Source organism: Nelumbo nucifera, chromosome 1 (genome assembly GCF_055504915.1).
Source record: "Nelumbo nucifera cultivar China Antique chromosome 1, China Antique-T2T, whole genome shotgun sequence".
Lineage (NCBI taxonomy): Eukaryota > Viridiplantae > Streptophyta > Magnoliopsida > Proteales > Nelumbonaceae > Nelumbo > Nelumbo nucifera.
Window position 1 is genome coordinate 4,592,878 of NC_142649.1, and position 15,754 is coordinate 4,608,631.

Here is a 15,754-nt window from a genome sequence, read left to right on the forward strand (position 1 = left end):
AAAGGGTGGCATAGCCCGCGGGTTGGTAATGCAAGGCCCGTTTTACACTTTACCTAAATCGAGTCGGCCAATGGAAATTTCTCCCTGTTACAACCCGCAACGAATTAGGCCATAGCCCCCCTTTAATAATTTAGAAAATTTATCATTTTACCACGTGGCTACGAGCCATTGGTCCGAAATTTGAGCTCTAGTTTTGAACAACTGGCAGGTCCCATGTCTTGCACTCGCGATAATTTTTCGTCCGTTGACTCTGTTCTCTTTTGGAAGGCTATTGTCACTTGGGTTCGTGACTTCAAGGAAGCTGGTTGCTTGACTTCAAGTATACAACACGCAAGAGGAAGCTCCCATCTGCAGAAGAAGGGGCATCTCTCCCTCTCATCGGAACTGGAAAGCAGAAACCGTCCAAGGTTTGCTTCTCAGAATATAATTTGGATCTTCCCTTGTCACTGAGCACTGACTGTGTGGTTGACGTGGTTTACAGTCTATCATCAGGATTAGCGGGGTACGTTCTACCATTTCTATCTTGTTGTAGCTCAGTATTAGTTCATTTGCAATAATGATTGAAGCTCCTATACATCTGTACAAGATACTCTTGAAATGTTAATTTCTCATCATGGAACTAAGGAAATTTTAAGGGAAAAAGTGTCATTAGCTTATCTTGCCCTTGAGTAGGAATGTGAAATGGCTCCAAAACCAATTCTTCTATTTTACCATGTCATCTTGTTGTCTGGTATTTGCATGAGTTGTATTAGGAATTTAGGATCTTGCGTTATTTGGATTATGTTTCGAATTATCATGATTATTGTGCTATGGTGCAGCTTGGTCAGAAACCCCAGGTTGCAAACTGAGAAAGGTCGGGTATGGAGTAGGATTTAGGGGAAGGGCAATAGTCACACCAATTAGTTGAAGTAGTCACATCCTCTGAAGAAGTGATAGACTTATACAACCAAGGTACAGAATTGCTTGGTGATACTGAAAATACTCCTATACAGTTCTATTAATTCAATCTTCTCTTTGAGTCTTTGATGAGAACAAGTAATTGGGGGTGCAATTTGGGTGGAGGGTTTTTGTCAAATTTTGAATGGGCCCAAAGTCCTGAGCCCGAATAGTATAAAATGCTAATTCGGGCCAACTCGATTTGCACCGGTAGAAGTACTTTTCTTTATATAGGCAAAGCTATCTTACTAGAGAAGATAGGCAGCGTTAAATCTAAATCACTACCTCCTAAACATTCTATGTGGAAACTACAATTCTAGTTTTCCATTGCATTTGTTAACGTTGCAACTTTCTGGGGAGTGCTACCCCTCGGTTTGTGTAGCACACCAAGTTTTTTTTAAAAAAAAAACGTTTGCAACTTTCCTAGTTTTGAATTAATGCTACCACTTTCCAAGATCTCCTTCATCAACTACAAAACAAGGTTCATGCAACATGCATTTATTCTTTGTATGTATTAACTTTCAAATTATACTGCGTCAGTTGGTCATGCATCTAGGTTCTTGGTATGGGTCAGGCATGGTTTTGGATATAAATTGATATGGGTATATGGACATATGTTTGGAGAGCAGTATAGGCCTGGCTATGGGTTTGGTCTTCGTTATGGTATTGGGCTTTGGTATGAGCTTGAGTTTGGTTTGAATCTTGGCATAGGTAGTGGACAGGTTTAAAAGGCCAAATAAAGGTCTGATGCTCTAATTATAGGCTTGCTTAAGGACTAGTTTGTGAGCCTGAACCCAACCTTTTTTAGGGGTTAAGGTGCTGGTATGCTCCTGCATTACCCTACCTTATCAAAAAGAGCAGTGCTTACTTTCCATTATGCTACAATGCGTATGCTAGGGGAAGGGGAAGAGCTAACAAAGGGAAGAGAATTTAAAGAGGTTTATCGTCAGCTTTTTAAATTAGTCTAACGATACATGCATGGTCTGTTTGAATAGCTGTTTTTTCTTCCTTATCTGGTTCTCAGTTAGGTAATACCAGATTTTTTCTTGGTAGCTTGTACAGAATTTGGTTTAGGGCGGCTTGGTTGGAGTTTTGGTGCCTTTTTGTACTGTGGCTGGTATGGGTTGTTGAAAAAGACTTGGTCCTTTTTGAGTTCACTGCTTCCTTTTCTTTTATTGTGGAGTTTTGACCTGTATACTTCTTGTATACATTTTTTCAGTTTCTATTTAGTTGCCATCTACTTAAAAAATGCTTTGATGTCCTTTTATAGTAGAACATCTATTGAAGGATATAAGGAAAGTATACAAGACATATACTGGCTTTATGTCCCAAGCAAAACAAAGGAGAAAAGCTGAGAGAATGGATACCAAGAAAAGGAGCAGCAAATAGAGCAGAAAAGATGCCCCCTACCAAACCTACACCCTATACAAAGTGTTCAAACACATCAGCTTCAACTACTAAAACTGAAAAAACAACACCTTGCCAAACCACCAACATGTTGAAGATGACAAAACAAAATATACCTTACTAACTCAAACAACCAATGACAAGAAGGGTTGGGCTACAAAATCTCATCCATTGTCCCCCACAATCTCTCTAAACAACAAGGCCATCTATTTACCTTAGCAGTCAACCTTCTGCCACATCCTAACCCCCACAGCCCACTACCATCCAGATTTCACCAGTCATTTCTTGCCTCTACACAATCTTGCTCTCTAATGTCTTTTGATTACCACCTCCCACTTGATTAAATGTAGAGTCTCTCTCATCTACCATTAGCCTCTCTATCTTTTTGTTATAGTTATGTGAAGAAAGAATAACTCCTTGCCCCCCCCCCCCCCCAATGGTGTCAACTGGGATTTCTAAGTCCAACTCAACCTTCTTATGGCAGATGCTAGGCATCATGGTGTTGGTCATCATGGGATCTCTTAAATCACATAAAGGACAAGACATAACAACCCTCAACTCCCTGCATTTGCAGTTTTGAACAAGATCCCTGTCTATGATTTGTTATCTTGTGATTTGACATCTCTGTTATGGACAATGCCTCTGATGCTAACATTAACCCTATTGAATTTATCTGGGATTCTTCCACATCATCAGTACTCACTAAAGATGAACTAATCTTGGCATCTTCACCACCAGCACACTCTTCCTCCAACTCAGAAATCACCAGATATGGTTTGTAAGTTCTCTCAGATGTCAAGATCTCACCACCAGCCGGACTGAACCCTTCAACCTCCTCTGCCTCCAACTAGCTGATCAATATGATCAAGGCCCATCATCAAACTTACCCTCATCATTCAGAAACACTCTCTTGTCTGACTCAATGTGATCTAAGCCCTAGCACTCTCCATTTGAAGCAGAGCTAAAGGGAACTTATAACAGAATGTCTACTACCCTTTAGCTCTTGTATCAGTTGCCTATGTTTTCGAAAAGGAAACCACACACATTTGCAAAACCCCCTTAATATATGTATTATTTGACTATACAGATTTTAGTTATTTGGTCTGTATGTTATTTTTCCCTTCATTATTGGGCTTAACTCAGGCCCAGTTTATTTCTTATGTTGGCACCTTATTCTCTTTATTATAAAGAGAAAGGAGGATAAATTCTGTCTCTAGATTATTGAATTCACGGGATCACACCAGAGCTTACTGTAGTCTGTTAAAGAATTTCTAAGTGACTGGATTATTAGGATCCTTCAAATTAGATGACCTTTGATGTAGAAAATCTTACAGGTGGCAGCCAATGATGGTACTGGTTGATAGGAAATTAAAGGTACCCCTATCTGTTTAAAATGAACATTATTGATCTTTTAAGTATATATATTTAACAATGAAAAGAGTATTTGATTGTTTGGATGTTAATAATCATCCAGATGTTGCTTTTTTTTGTGTTTCTCTCTTTTCAGGTAGACATCTATTTGCTGGTCGACCAACTAGTTTCTTAAATTTTCTGGCTTTGTATCTTGTTTCATTTTTATTTTCTTAACACAGAAAGAGTTGAGTCATTTAGTTTTATTTTTGTTGTTATGGTGAGCAGTTCAGTTACTTCTCATTACAGAAATAAAAAAAAAGAACCATTTTCTTTACATTTTACTGTTTCTTTGGTTTTGCAGAATACATAAAGATGGATGCTGCAATAGCTGGGGGTGCCACTTCTCTAGCTTTAGAAGCTGGAAAAAGTGTTTTTCAGTATATTATTCACCAATTTGGTCATGTCAAAAACATTGACAAGAATTTCCGCAAATTTGAAGACAAAGCATGTGACCTTTTTAATAGGAGAGATGATGTAAAGAATGATATCAGTACAAATGCAGTTCAAAAGACTCCTACAAAAGAATGTGAAGCCTGGCTTAAGAAAGTGGAGGATGTTGAAAAGCAAGTTACCATTCTAAAGATAAGATATGATAAGGCCCGTAAATGTCTATGTGGATGGTGTCCATTTTGGTCGCTCTTCAAACTCAGCAAAGATCTTGAAGATATGGCAAACATTCTTTATGATCTAAAAATTGAAGGCATCCTTGGAAATGGCGTACTGACTGAGAGAGAAAGGAGAACAGTTGAGAAGAAGCATGTGCAAAGTGTACAAGATATACCATCACATGATGGGGTCCTTCAGGAGATATTGAAATACCTAAGAGATGAAAGCATAAAAAGAATTGGAATTTGGGGAATGCCAGGAGTTGGAAAAACTACAATAATGAAAAACTTGAATGATGCTGGAGACCTAAACAAAATGTTTGACATTGTTATTTGGGTGACCGTATCAAAAGAGTCAGGTGTAAGAGAATTTCAATTGCAAAAGGAAGTTGTGCAACGGTTAAAATTACATGTGGAAGGCAGCATTGATCAAGTTGCAACAATTATTTCTGAAGAATTGCAGGCCAAGAAGTATTTGTTGCTTCTTGATGAGGTCACTTCAGTGGTAAATTTACATGATATAGGCATCCGGAAAAACCATAGTGGTGGCAAGGTGGTATTGGCAACTAGAAACAAAAATGTTTGTCATAAAATGGAAACCGATGAAGAAATTAAGGTACAGAGGTTGTCTAAGGATGATGCATGGAAGATGTTTAGGGAAAAAGTGGGTAGTGAAATTGTTGATCATCCAGACATGGAACCATTGGCTAAATTGTTGGTTAAGGAGTGTGGTGGACTACCGCAGATGATTTCGGTTGTAGCAGTTATCTTGAGGAAAAATAACAATCAAGATTTATGGAGGCATACATTAAGGCAGTTGCAATGTCCAAGTTTCTCTAAGATGGAGCATTGGGAAGAGGTACTCAAGACCTTCAAACTTGGTTATGAACAGTTAAGTGATGATGATAGAAGGAATTGCCTTCTATATGAAGCACTGTATCCTGAAGACCATGATATTGACACAAGTTATTTGATGGAGTGTTGGAACAACGAAGGCTTTATTAGTCGTGCAGGTAATTTGAGGGAGGCACGTGAGAATGGAACAGCTATACTAAAGGATCTCCTAGATGGATGTTTACTAGAGAGAAGCGACAAAGTAGAATGTGTTAAGATGCCCATGCTATTCAGAGGTCCAGCACTAAGAATCACATCCCTTAATAGAGAAGGTGCTAGGTTATTAGTAAAAGCAGGTATAAGAGAGCCTCCAACAGAGGAAGAATGGAAACATGCAAAAAGGATTTCCTTGATGTCTACTCAATTATGCACTCTACCAGAAAGACCAGATTGTTGTATGATTTCAACATTATTCTTGCGAAGTAATTCTGATCTAAACACAATCCCTGAATCATTTTTTGGTTATATGTGTAGCCTTAGAGTTTTAGACCTAAGTGAAACTAAAATCAAGTCACTACCATCGTCTGTATCCAGTTTGATAAACCTCAGAGGGCTATACTTATATTGTTGTAGACAATTGGTGGAACTTCCAATCCAATTAATAGAACTCAAAAGTCTTGAGGTCCTTGATATTGACCAAACTGGAATTAGTGACATGCCCATTGAAATTGGCGAATTAACTGGCCTCAAGTGTTTCCGAGCATCCTTCACTAGTATTGCCAATCACAATCATACAAATGGGAACTCGAACAGGGTGATGATTCCTCAAAATGTATTCTCAAAGCTTTCTTTGTTGGAAGAATTGAAAATCAATGTGGATCCTCATATAGTAAATGTTGTTGCAAAGGAAGTGGCCAATTTGAAGCAATTAAGTACCCTCTTTTTCTCCTTTCCAAGAACGGAGGGTCTTGAGATTTTCATTCAAAATAGCACATCATGGGAGAATAATAATTTCAGATCATTCAAATTTCATGTGGGTCCTTACAATGACAAGCATGACAGTAGCACAGAATATCCAATGGAGCGGCGTTTGATATTTTCAGCTGGAGAAGAAACTCCTCCTGCAGTTTCGGAGGTTCTTAGTCAAGCCTATGCATTTGAACTAGTTAGTCATAAAAGTATTCATAAATTATCAGATTTTGGCATAGGGAGATTGAACAGGTTGAAAATGTGTCTCATTAAGGAATGCAACAATATGGAAAGCTTGATTGGTGACAATGCAGGCAAAGATAGTGCACTTCCTTTCCTGGAGAAATTATACTTGATTAACCTCCCAAAATTGGAGAAAATTTTCGAAGGTTCTATGCAATCAAAAACTCTTACAAGGTTGACAACTTTGGTACTAAATGAATGTCCAAGGTTAAAGAAGATCTTCTCGGGAAACATGATTTCAAAACTCTCTGAGTTGCAAAATTTGAGAATAGAGAATTGTTCTGTGATTGAAGAGATTATTGTTGAAGCAGAGAACCAAATACTAGAGTCCAATGCACTACTTCCAAAGTTGAAGAATTTACAACTTTTTGATCTACCCAAGTTGACTAGAATTTGTCAAGATATTACATTGGATTGGCCATCTCTAGAAAGAATTGAGATCAAAAGGTGCATGCAATTGAAGAATTTACCCTTGAGTGGTGACAATGCATCTAAGCTAAAGCTGATTGAAGGGAGTGAAGATTGGTGGAAAACATTGATGTGGCAAGATGATAGTATAAAAGAACAACTACGACCTTTTTGTCACTTCATTTGAGAGGTAAGGAACTTGTAATAGCTGAAGTTGTTTAAGGGGATTCCTAATAAAACTCATGAATCTGCGTGTTTTTTTTTTTTTGGTGCATTTGTGCATTTCATGGACTTGGTAATTGTAATCAATTTTAATATTTGTCACTCGTGTTTCACAGTCTTTGAGCTTGCTCTAAATAAAGGCATAAAGGTCTAATGTCTATATGTAATCATGTTACCTTGATATTTATCCATATACCTATAATAAAAAGAACAGTTTCACATTCTTTGTTACAAGATCTTTCATTCATGGTTATATTTTTTCATTTCAAATTTGCCGCAATGAGTTTTTCTATTTATAATTATGTCATGCCTACATCCTTCTACCGTTTAAATTTTTATTTATTTCATTTCTATAATTCTCAAGCTGGAATTTCTCTTGGGTGTTTTTGTTATTTGATTTGAACATTTAATGCAAATGTACGGTCTTGAAAACATGCAATAATTTTGCTATTAAATATAATATTTTATTAATAGGCTTTAGGTATGCACATGTTTTGCATCTGGCAATTTTTTGTGATGATGTCGATGATATTAACAAATAATATGTTCCAAAATTTTTACAATTTTTTTATATTTCTATATCTATAAAAATTATTTTTATTTGTCACACTATGATGAATATTTGATATTAGAGATGCGTCCAAATGGTTTCTATGAGTTTTTTTATATTTAATATACTTTTTTGTGATTTCATCTTTTGTTTTAAATGTTTATTATTATTTAACTATGATATCAAAGGTTGAACAGTTAACTCTCCAACAAAAACAAGGAAACAACTCTACTTTTGGGTTATTTTTAAATTTTTATTTTATTTCTATCACCAATAAAACAATTATTCTTTATCACTCATTTCTCTTTAATATGGTTAATTAATACAAGATTCAATGAAATAGTGAGAGTTAATACATTGAATATAAGACTTAATGAGAGAGATTTGAATGAGGAGATAAGTGGTTGCTCTCTCTCTCTCTCTCTCTCTCTATATATATATATAAACAAGGTCTTAAATTTTCTATTCATAAATGTTGTTCATTTGGCTTATTGTTTCAATTAAAGTTTTTTATTAAAATACAAATTTGCCCCATGATAGCTCAATATCAAGGGGTAAATCATGTCCAATGAAAATTCCTAAAAATAAGATCCATTCACACTTTTATAAGTAACTAGTAATTAAGCACATCTGTTGCAAAATTTTTTGTGATGATGATGATGATGTTAACAAATAATGTGTTCCAAAATTTTTACAATTTCTTTATATTTCTATATCTATAAAAATTATTTTTATTTGTCACACTATGATGAATATTTGATATTAGAGATGTGCCCTATGAATTTTTTTTATATTTATTATACTTTTTGTGTTTTCATATTTTGTATTAAATGTTTATTATTATTTAACTATGATATCAAAGATTGAACTGTTAACTCTCCATCAAACAAGGAAACAACTCTACTTTTGGGTTATTTTTAAATTTCTATTTTATTTTTATCACCAATAAAACAATTATTTTTTATCACACTCACTTTTCTTTAATATGGTTAATTAATATAAGATTCAACGAAATAGTGAGAGTTAATACATTGAACATAAGACTTAATGAGAGAGATTTGAATGAGGAGAAAAGTGGTTGCTCAAATTACATTTCTATCCTTATATATATATATTGATGGAGGCCCATCACAAGGCCCATCTCACCCCTAGGGGCGGCAGCTCCTAGGATAAGGATAAGTCTAACCAAGAATCCAAGATTAGTAAGATCCAAGAAATCAAGATAGACCAAGACTCTTCAAAGACTCATCAAGAATTCAAAGAATCCAAGACTCATCAAGAATTCAAAGAATCCAAGACTCATCAAGAATTCAAAAATTCTAGATAATCCAAGATTCATGCATGGATAAGATCAAGGGAGATCGGACGGGGGAGATCATGTCAAGAAGAGTTTGATCCTATCTACAAGTTTGAGATGTTTAGATCAAATTTAATTTCTTTTCCTAGTTCTTTTACAATTTCTCAATGTATTATAAATACTGCTATTTCCCAGAATTATTAATCAATTCATACTTCAGAATTTCTTCAGATTTCCTCTTCAATTTTCGCCTCCTTTTCTCTCTCCTAGAGAAATCGTGTAGTTTCGCTAGAAACTAGGTTCGCCCGGTGCTTGCATAGCCAGCTCCGGTTTTCCATTGCTTCCACACTGCGTCAGGTGGTATCAGAGTAGGGAATTCGCCCAGTCATGTCCAACCCAGACGGTAGCAGTCGCAACCCACCCCGTGACGGAGATCAGGGGTTTCCAGCTGTTTGGAGAGCAATTGAAGAATAGCGTACAGCCACACGTAACAGCGAACGACAGTTGGCAGAGGTGACTGAGCAACTGCAAACCTTGTTACGGGAGGTTATCCCACGGAACCGGGAAAATCCACAGCAGATCGAAGGAGACATCCACGATAGACCACCTGTCGTTATTGCGTCCCGACGTCCAATTCTTGACGATAACAGTGATGATGATTTTGAATTTGGTGGTGCTCCAGTTCTCAATCCCCGTAGGAATAATGATGAATTTAAACTCAAGGTAGATATTCCTACTTTTAGTGGAGATCTTGGCATATAGGGACTTCTGGATTGGATCACAGAAGTTGATAGATTCTTTGATTACATGGAGATACCAGAGGAACGAAAGGTAAAACTGGTAGCTTTATAGGTTTTTTGATTACATGGAGATACCAGAGGAACGAAGGGTAAAACTGGTAGCTTTCCGATTAAAGGGAGGCACATCTATTTGGTGGGAACGGATGAGAGAGACCCGAATGAGAGAAGGAAGGGGTTCTGTTCGAACCTGGAGGCGCATGAAACAATTAATCAGAGGTAGATTTTTACCTCCTGACTATGAACAATATATGTTTGAATCTTATCAGAGGTGTGCGCAGGGTTCACGTAGTGTTAATGAGTACACATCAGAATTTTTAAGATTAGCAGAAAGAAACCAGTTGTTTGAAAGCGATAACCAGCAGGCAGCCCGTTATCTGAACGGGTTGAGGCCGTCCATCAGGGACAAAATTGGTGTATAGATAGTTCTCAGTGTGCAAGAAGCAAGGAACCTAGCTTTGAAAGCAGAATTAATGTTCCAAGACAAGGCACACAGTGATAATTATCACCGGTACAGTGGGAGCGACAACAGATCGGCAACTGTCGACAGAAACAAATCAGTCCCGGCAGTACAACCTTCTCACCCGGCAAGCACAAGTAACGCTGGTAAGGATACTACAGGAGGACATACTCAAGGTAATCCTTCCAACCCTCCTAAACCCAGTAACCCTTATGCAAGGCCTGCTCCTATTAAATGTTTTAAATGTAATGAGGTGGGACATAGATCTAGTGACTGTCCTAGGAGGAAGGCAGTTAATATGGTAGAAAGAGAGGAGGAAGAAGATATTGAGGAGGAAGTATATTGTGGACCTGATGGAAATGATGAAAAGGGTCCATGAACATGAGGAGTATACTTGTGTGGTAAGAAAATTAATGTTGTCCCAGAAAAATAATGATACTTCTCAAAGGCACAGATTATTCCGTACCAGATGTACTGTCAAGGGAAAATTATTTAATTTAATTATTGATAGTGGCAGTCAAGAAAATATTATTTGCAGGGATGTCATCCAACAATTACAGCTGATTCCTGAAAAACATCCCAACCGATACACAATTAGGTGGATCAAGGAAGGAGGCGGCATACGAGTGGAAGAACGCTGCAATGTACCTTTTTCTATTGGTAAGTACCATGATGAAGTATATTGTGATATTGTAGATATGGATGCTTGCCATATTTTGTTAGGGAGGCCTTGGCAATTTGATACAGATGCAAGGCACATGGGTAGGAAAAATACCTACCAACTTGAAAAAGAGGGTACACGTTATACTTTGTTACCCATAGCTGAAAAAAAAATATTACAAATGCTCCGAAGGCACATGAGAAGAATTTCCTTACCATCACCCATCATCATGCTGAATTTATTAAAGAATGTAAGGATACTCATGAGGTACATTTGTTAGTAGTAAAAGGAGAAGGTGTTAATGATGAAAATAAAATTCCAACAGAAGTACAGGGACTACTGGATGAATTCAATGATGTAGTTTCAAAGGAATTACCAAATGAGCTCCCTCCTATGAGAGATATACAACACCATATTGATTTTGTTCCAGGTGCCAGCCTACCTAACCTCCCACATTACAGGATGAGTCCTAAGGAGAATGAAATCTTACGGGAAAAGGTAGAAGAATTATTGAAAAATAGGCACATTCAAATCAGCATGAGTCGTTGTGTAGTACCTGCCTTATTAACACCTAAAAAGGATGGCAGTTGGAGAATGTGTGTCGATAGCAGGGCCATTAACAAAATTACTATTAGGTACAAATTCCCCATTCCTAGGTTGGACGACATGCTGGATCAACTCAGTAGAACTATAGTTTTTTCAAAAATAGATCTCAGGAGTGGATATCATCAGATCAGGATCCGTCCCGGAGATGAATGGAAGACAACCTTCAAGACTATAGATGGCTTGTTCGAATGGTTAGTCATGCCCTTTGGACTAACCAATGCACCCAGCACATTCATGAGGCTGATGAACCAGGTATTGCGCCCTTTCATTAGTAACTTTGTAGTAGTCTATTTTGATGATATTTTGATATACAGCACAACTATCACTGAGCATGTGGGATATATTAGGGAGGTCCTGAAAACGTTGAGGGAAAATAAATTATATGCTAATTTGAAGAAATGCATCTTTATGAATGATAAATTATTATTCTTGTGATTTATTATAAGCAAGGATGGTGTGAAAGTAGATGAGGAAAAAGTGAAAGCCATTAGGGAGTGGCCGACCCCATCCACTGTCACAGATGTCAAGCGATTTCATGGGTTGGCAACCTTCTATAGGTGTTTTATTAAAAATTTTAGTAGTATCATGGCTCCCATTACTGAGTGTTTGAAAAAGGGTAAATTTCAATGGAGAGAAGAACAAGAGCAAAGTTTTGCTCTCATAAAGGAAAAATGATGTACTGCTCATGTTCTTGCCTTGCCAGATTTTGATAAATTATTTGAAGTAGAATGTGATGCCAGTAGAGTTAGCATATGGGCGGTATTGTCCCAAGAGAAAAGACCCATTGCTTTTTTCAGTGAAAAATTATGTGAATCCAGGAGAAAGTGGTCTACTTATGACAAGGAGTTCTATGTTGTGGTTAGATCCTTGAAGACATGGGAATACTATTTAATTGCAAAAGAATTTGTTCTCTACACTGACCACCAAGCCCTAAAATATCTTAGTGGGCAGAGACAACTAAGAAGTGATTTGCATGCTAGATGGTCTGCATTCCTAGATAAGTTCCCATATAAAATTGTGTATAAGACTGGACAGCAAAATAAAGTGGCTGATGCACTTAGCAGGCGTGTAGCCCTCATCAAGACCCTTAGTGTTGAGATTGTGGGTTTTGAGTGCTTAAAAGACTTATATGCCTATGATGAAGACTTCCAACAGGTGTGGGAGAAATGTGTAAATAAGTAGCCAGCAGAGGATTTCTTTATTTATGATGGGTTCCTTATGAAAGGGGAACAATTGTGTATCCCTTGCACCTCCCTCCGCGAAAAGATCATCAGGGATTTGCATGGGGGTGGATTGGCAGGACACTTGGGAAGGGATAAAACAGTAGAAGCAGTTAAAGGGCGCTATTACTGGCCAAAATTAAGAAGGGACGTGTTTACCATTGTAAGCAGGTGCTATGTTTGTCAGACAGCTAAGGGACAAACCCAGAACACAGGTCTCTACATGCCCCTACCCGTTCCTACTGCTATATGGGAGGACCTGTCCATTGATTTTGTGCTAGGCTTGCCAAAGACCCAGAGGAACATGAACTCCGTCTTCGTAGCGGTTGACAGGTTTTCAAAAATGGCTCACTTCCTCCCATGCAAGAAAACAGCCGATGCATCTGCAACAACCAAATTATTTTTCAGGGAGATTATCCGCTTGCATGGGGTACCCAAGACCATCACTTCAGATTGTGACACACGGTTCCTTAGTCACTTTTGGATGACCCTGTGGAGGTTGTTTGATTCATCACTTAATTTCAGCAGTACAGCCCATCCGCAGACAGAAGTGGTAAACCGGACCTTAGGGAATTTAATCCGTAGCATATGCCGGGAGAGGCCAAAACAGTGGGACTTCGCCATTGCCCAGGTTGAGTTCGCCTATAACAATGCAGTGCACAGTTCTACAGGCAGATCCCCATTCTCCATCGTATACATGAAGGTCCCTAACCATGCACTGGATTTAGTGAAGCTACCCAAAGTACCCAGCGCTAGTATCTCAGCAGAGCAGATGGCAGAACAAATCCAGTCTGTCCAAGAGGCCGTAAAGCAGAAGCTAGAGCAAACCAACGCCAAGTACAAGATGGTCGCAGACAAGCACCGCCGGCCTCAGGTGTTTGATGTAAGTGATGAAGTTATGGTCTTCTTAAGGAAGGAAAGGATTCTCGTAGGTACTTATAACAAGTTGAAGCCTCGGAAGTATGATCCATACAAGATCGTGAAGAAGATCAATGACAATGCCTATGTAGTGGACCTACTAGCTCAGATGGGTATATCCAAGACTTTCAACGTTGCTGACCTTCACCGGTATTTGCCAGAGATCACACTTGCCTATCCTAATCACGACTCGGGGTCGAGTTCTCTCCAAGTGGGGGAGAATGATGGAGGCCCATCTCACCCCTAGGGGCAGCAGCTCCTAGGATAAGGATAAGTCTAACCAAGAATCCAAGATTAGCAAGATCCAAGAAATCAAGATAGACCAAGACTCTTCCAAGACTCATCAAGAATTCAAAGAATTCAAGACTCATCAAGAATTCAAAGAATCTAAGACTCATCAAGAGTTCAAGAATTCTAGATAATCCAAGATTCATGCATGGATAAGATCAAGGGAGATCGGACGGGGGAGATCAAGTCAAGAAGAGTTCAATCCTATCTACAAGTTTGAGATGTTTAGATCAAATTTAATTTCTTTTCCTAGTTCTTTTACAATTTCTCAATGTATTATAAATACTGCTATTTCCCAGAATTATTAATCAATTCATACTTCAGAATTTCTTCAGATTTCCTCTTCAATTTTTGCCACATTTTCTCTCTCCTAGAGAAATCGTGTAGTTTCGCTAGAAACTAGGTTCGCCCGGTGCTTGCATAGCCAGCTCCGGTTTTCCATTGCTTCCACGCTGCGTCATATATATATATATATATATATATAAACAAGTTCTTAAATTTTCTATTCATAAATGTTGTTCATTTGGCTTATTGTCTCAATTAAAGTTTTTTATTAAAATACAAATTTGCCCCATGATAGCTCAATATCAAGGGGTAAATCCTGTCCAACGAAAATTCCTAAAAATAAGATCCATTCACACTTTTATAAGTAACTAGTAATTAAGCATATACGTTGCACGTGAGAAAATTTTCTTCATATTAATTACTTGAATTTAAGATATATCATAATTAAGATAGAAATTGAAAATTAACAAAAGTAACAATATGATTAAAAATAAACTTAAATATTTATTATTCAATTAGGACATCATGGGTTTCTTTGAAAAGTTAGATCGTTAACCCACTATCTAGATAAGAAAATAGCTTTACTTTTGGATTAGTTTAAAATTAGGGAAAAGTATAGTCGGAGCCGGTTGTACATTTAAAATTAGGTTACAAGTTGGTTTATAAACCAACAAAACTCTAATAATTGGCTTTACATTTTAAATTATAAAAACCTTTGCCATGTCATCGGAGGTGTGGTTGTTGCCAACATGAGACTCTTAATCCACGTTGGACACAACAAAAAGCTTATACTGAAATTTCCCTTTAATGTTGGGTGATTGAAAAATAAAAAAAGGGTTTTTAGTTTCTCTCTCTCACACACACACAATCTCCCTCACACTCTCTTATTCACAATCATCTTTATTTGCTCAACGACTATGTGATTTGAAAATAAATAAAAATGGTTTTTGATTTTTGTATTTACATTCTCTATATCAATTTCTCTCATTCTCTTTCTTGGTTTATCTCTCTTTTCCCTTAATTTCTATTGTTCTCCCTCAATTTCTCTCCCGCTCCCTCTCTCAATTTCTTAATGTTCTTACACACTTATATGGTATTAATTAGATTGTATAAAAGAACATGAAACCAACCTGGTATGGTTCAAAAATCACTATACCAATTTGATAAAAATTTATAGGAAATTCTTGAGTATGAAATTTACACCAACTGGAGAATGATAGAGAGAGAAAGAGAGAAGTTTTGATTTGGCTACAGTTTGAAGCTGAGAGAGTGTGAGAGACAAAGGGAGCAGGAGATTGAGAGATGAATGTGAGAGTAGAGAGAAGGGAGGGAGATCGAGAGACAAAGGGAGTGGGAGAGAAACTGAAAACTTATTTTTGGTATAGGCCTTTTTTTGTATCCAACATGGACTAATAGTTCCGTATTGGCAATAGCCAGACAAGCCTCCGATGATATGGCGGGGGATTTTTATAATTTGAAATGTAGAGTCAGTTGTCAAAATTTTGTTGGTTTCTAGACCAACATGCAAACTAATTTTAAATGTACAATTGACTTTGACTATAATTTTTCCTTTAAATTATATATTTTATTTATATTATATAAAATATTTTTTACTCATCACACTAAATTTTTGTT

The 15,754-nt window shown here is 37.2% G+C and overlaps 1 protein-coding gene across 2 annotated transcripts; it reads left to right on the plus strand.

The window, feature by feature from the left end:
• Nucleotides 1–260: 260 nt before the first annotated feature.
• Nucleotides 261–7,256, plus strand: LOC104605237 (putative disease resistance protein At1g15890). 2 transcript variants are annotated; one of them, XM_088896755.1, is made up of 3 exons: nucleotides 261–502; nucleotides 819–951; nucleotides 4,058–7,256. In XM_088896755.1, the coding sequence occupies exon 3, from the start codon at nucleotides 4,069–4,071 to the stop codon at nucleotides 7,000–7,002; it is 2,934 nt and encodes a 977-aa protein (XP_088752881.1). In that variant the 5' UTR covers nucleotides 261–502; nucleotides 819–951; nucleotides 4,058–4,068; the 3' UTR covers nucleotides 7,003–7,256. The 2 variants fall into 2 exon arrangements, with proteins under 2 accessions (XP_088752881.1, XP_010268219.1); XM_010269917.3 differs by lacking the exon at nucleotides 819–951 and having other exon boundaries at nucleotides 262–502.
• Nucleotides 7,257–15,754: the final 8,498 nt, after the last annotated feature.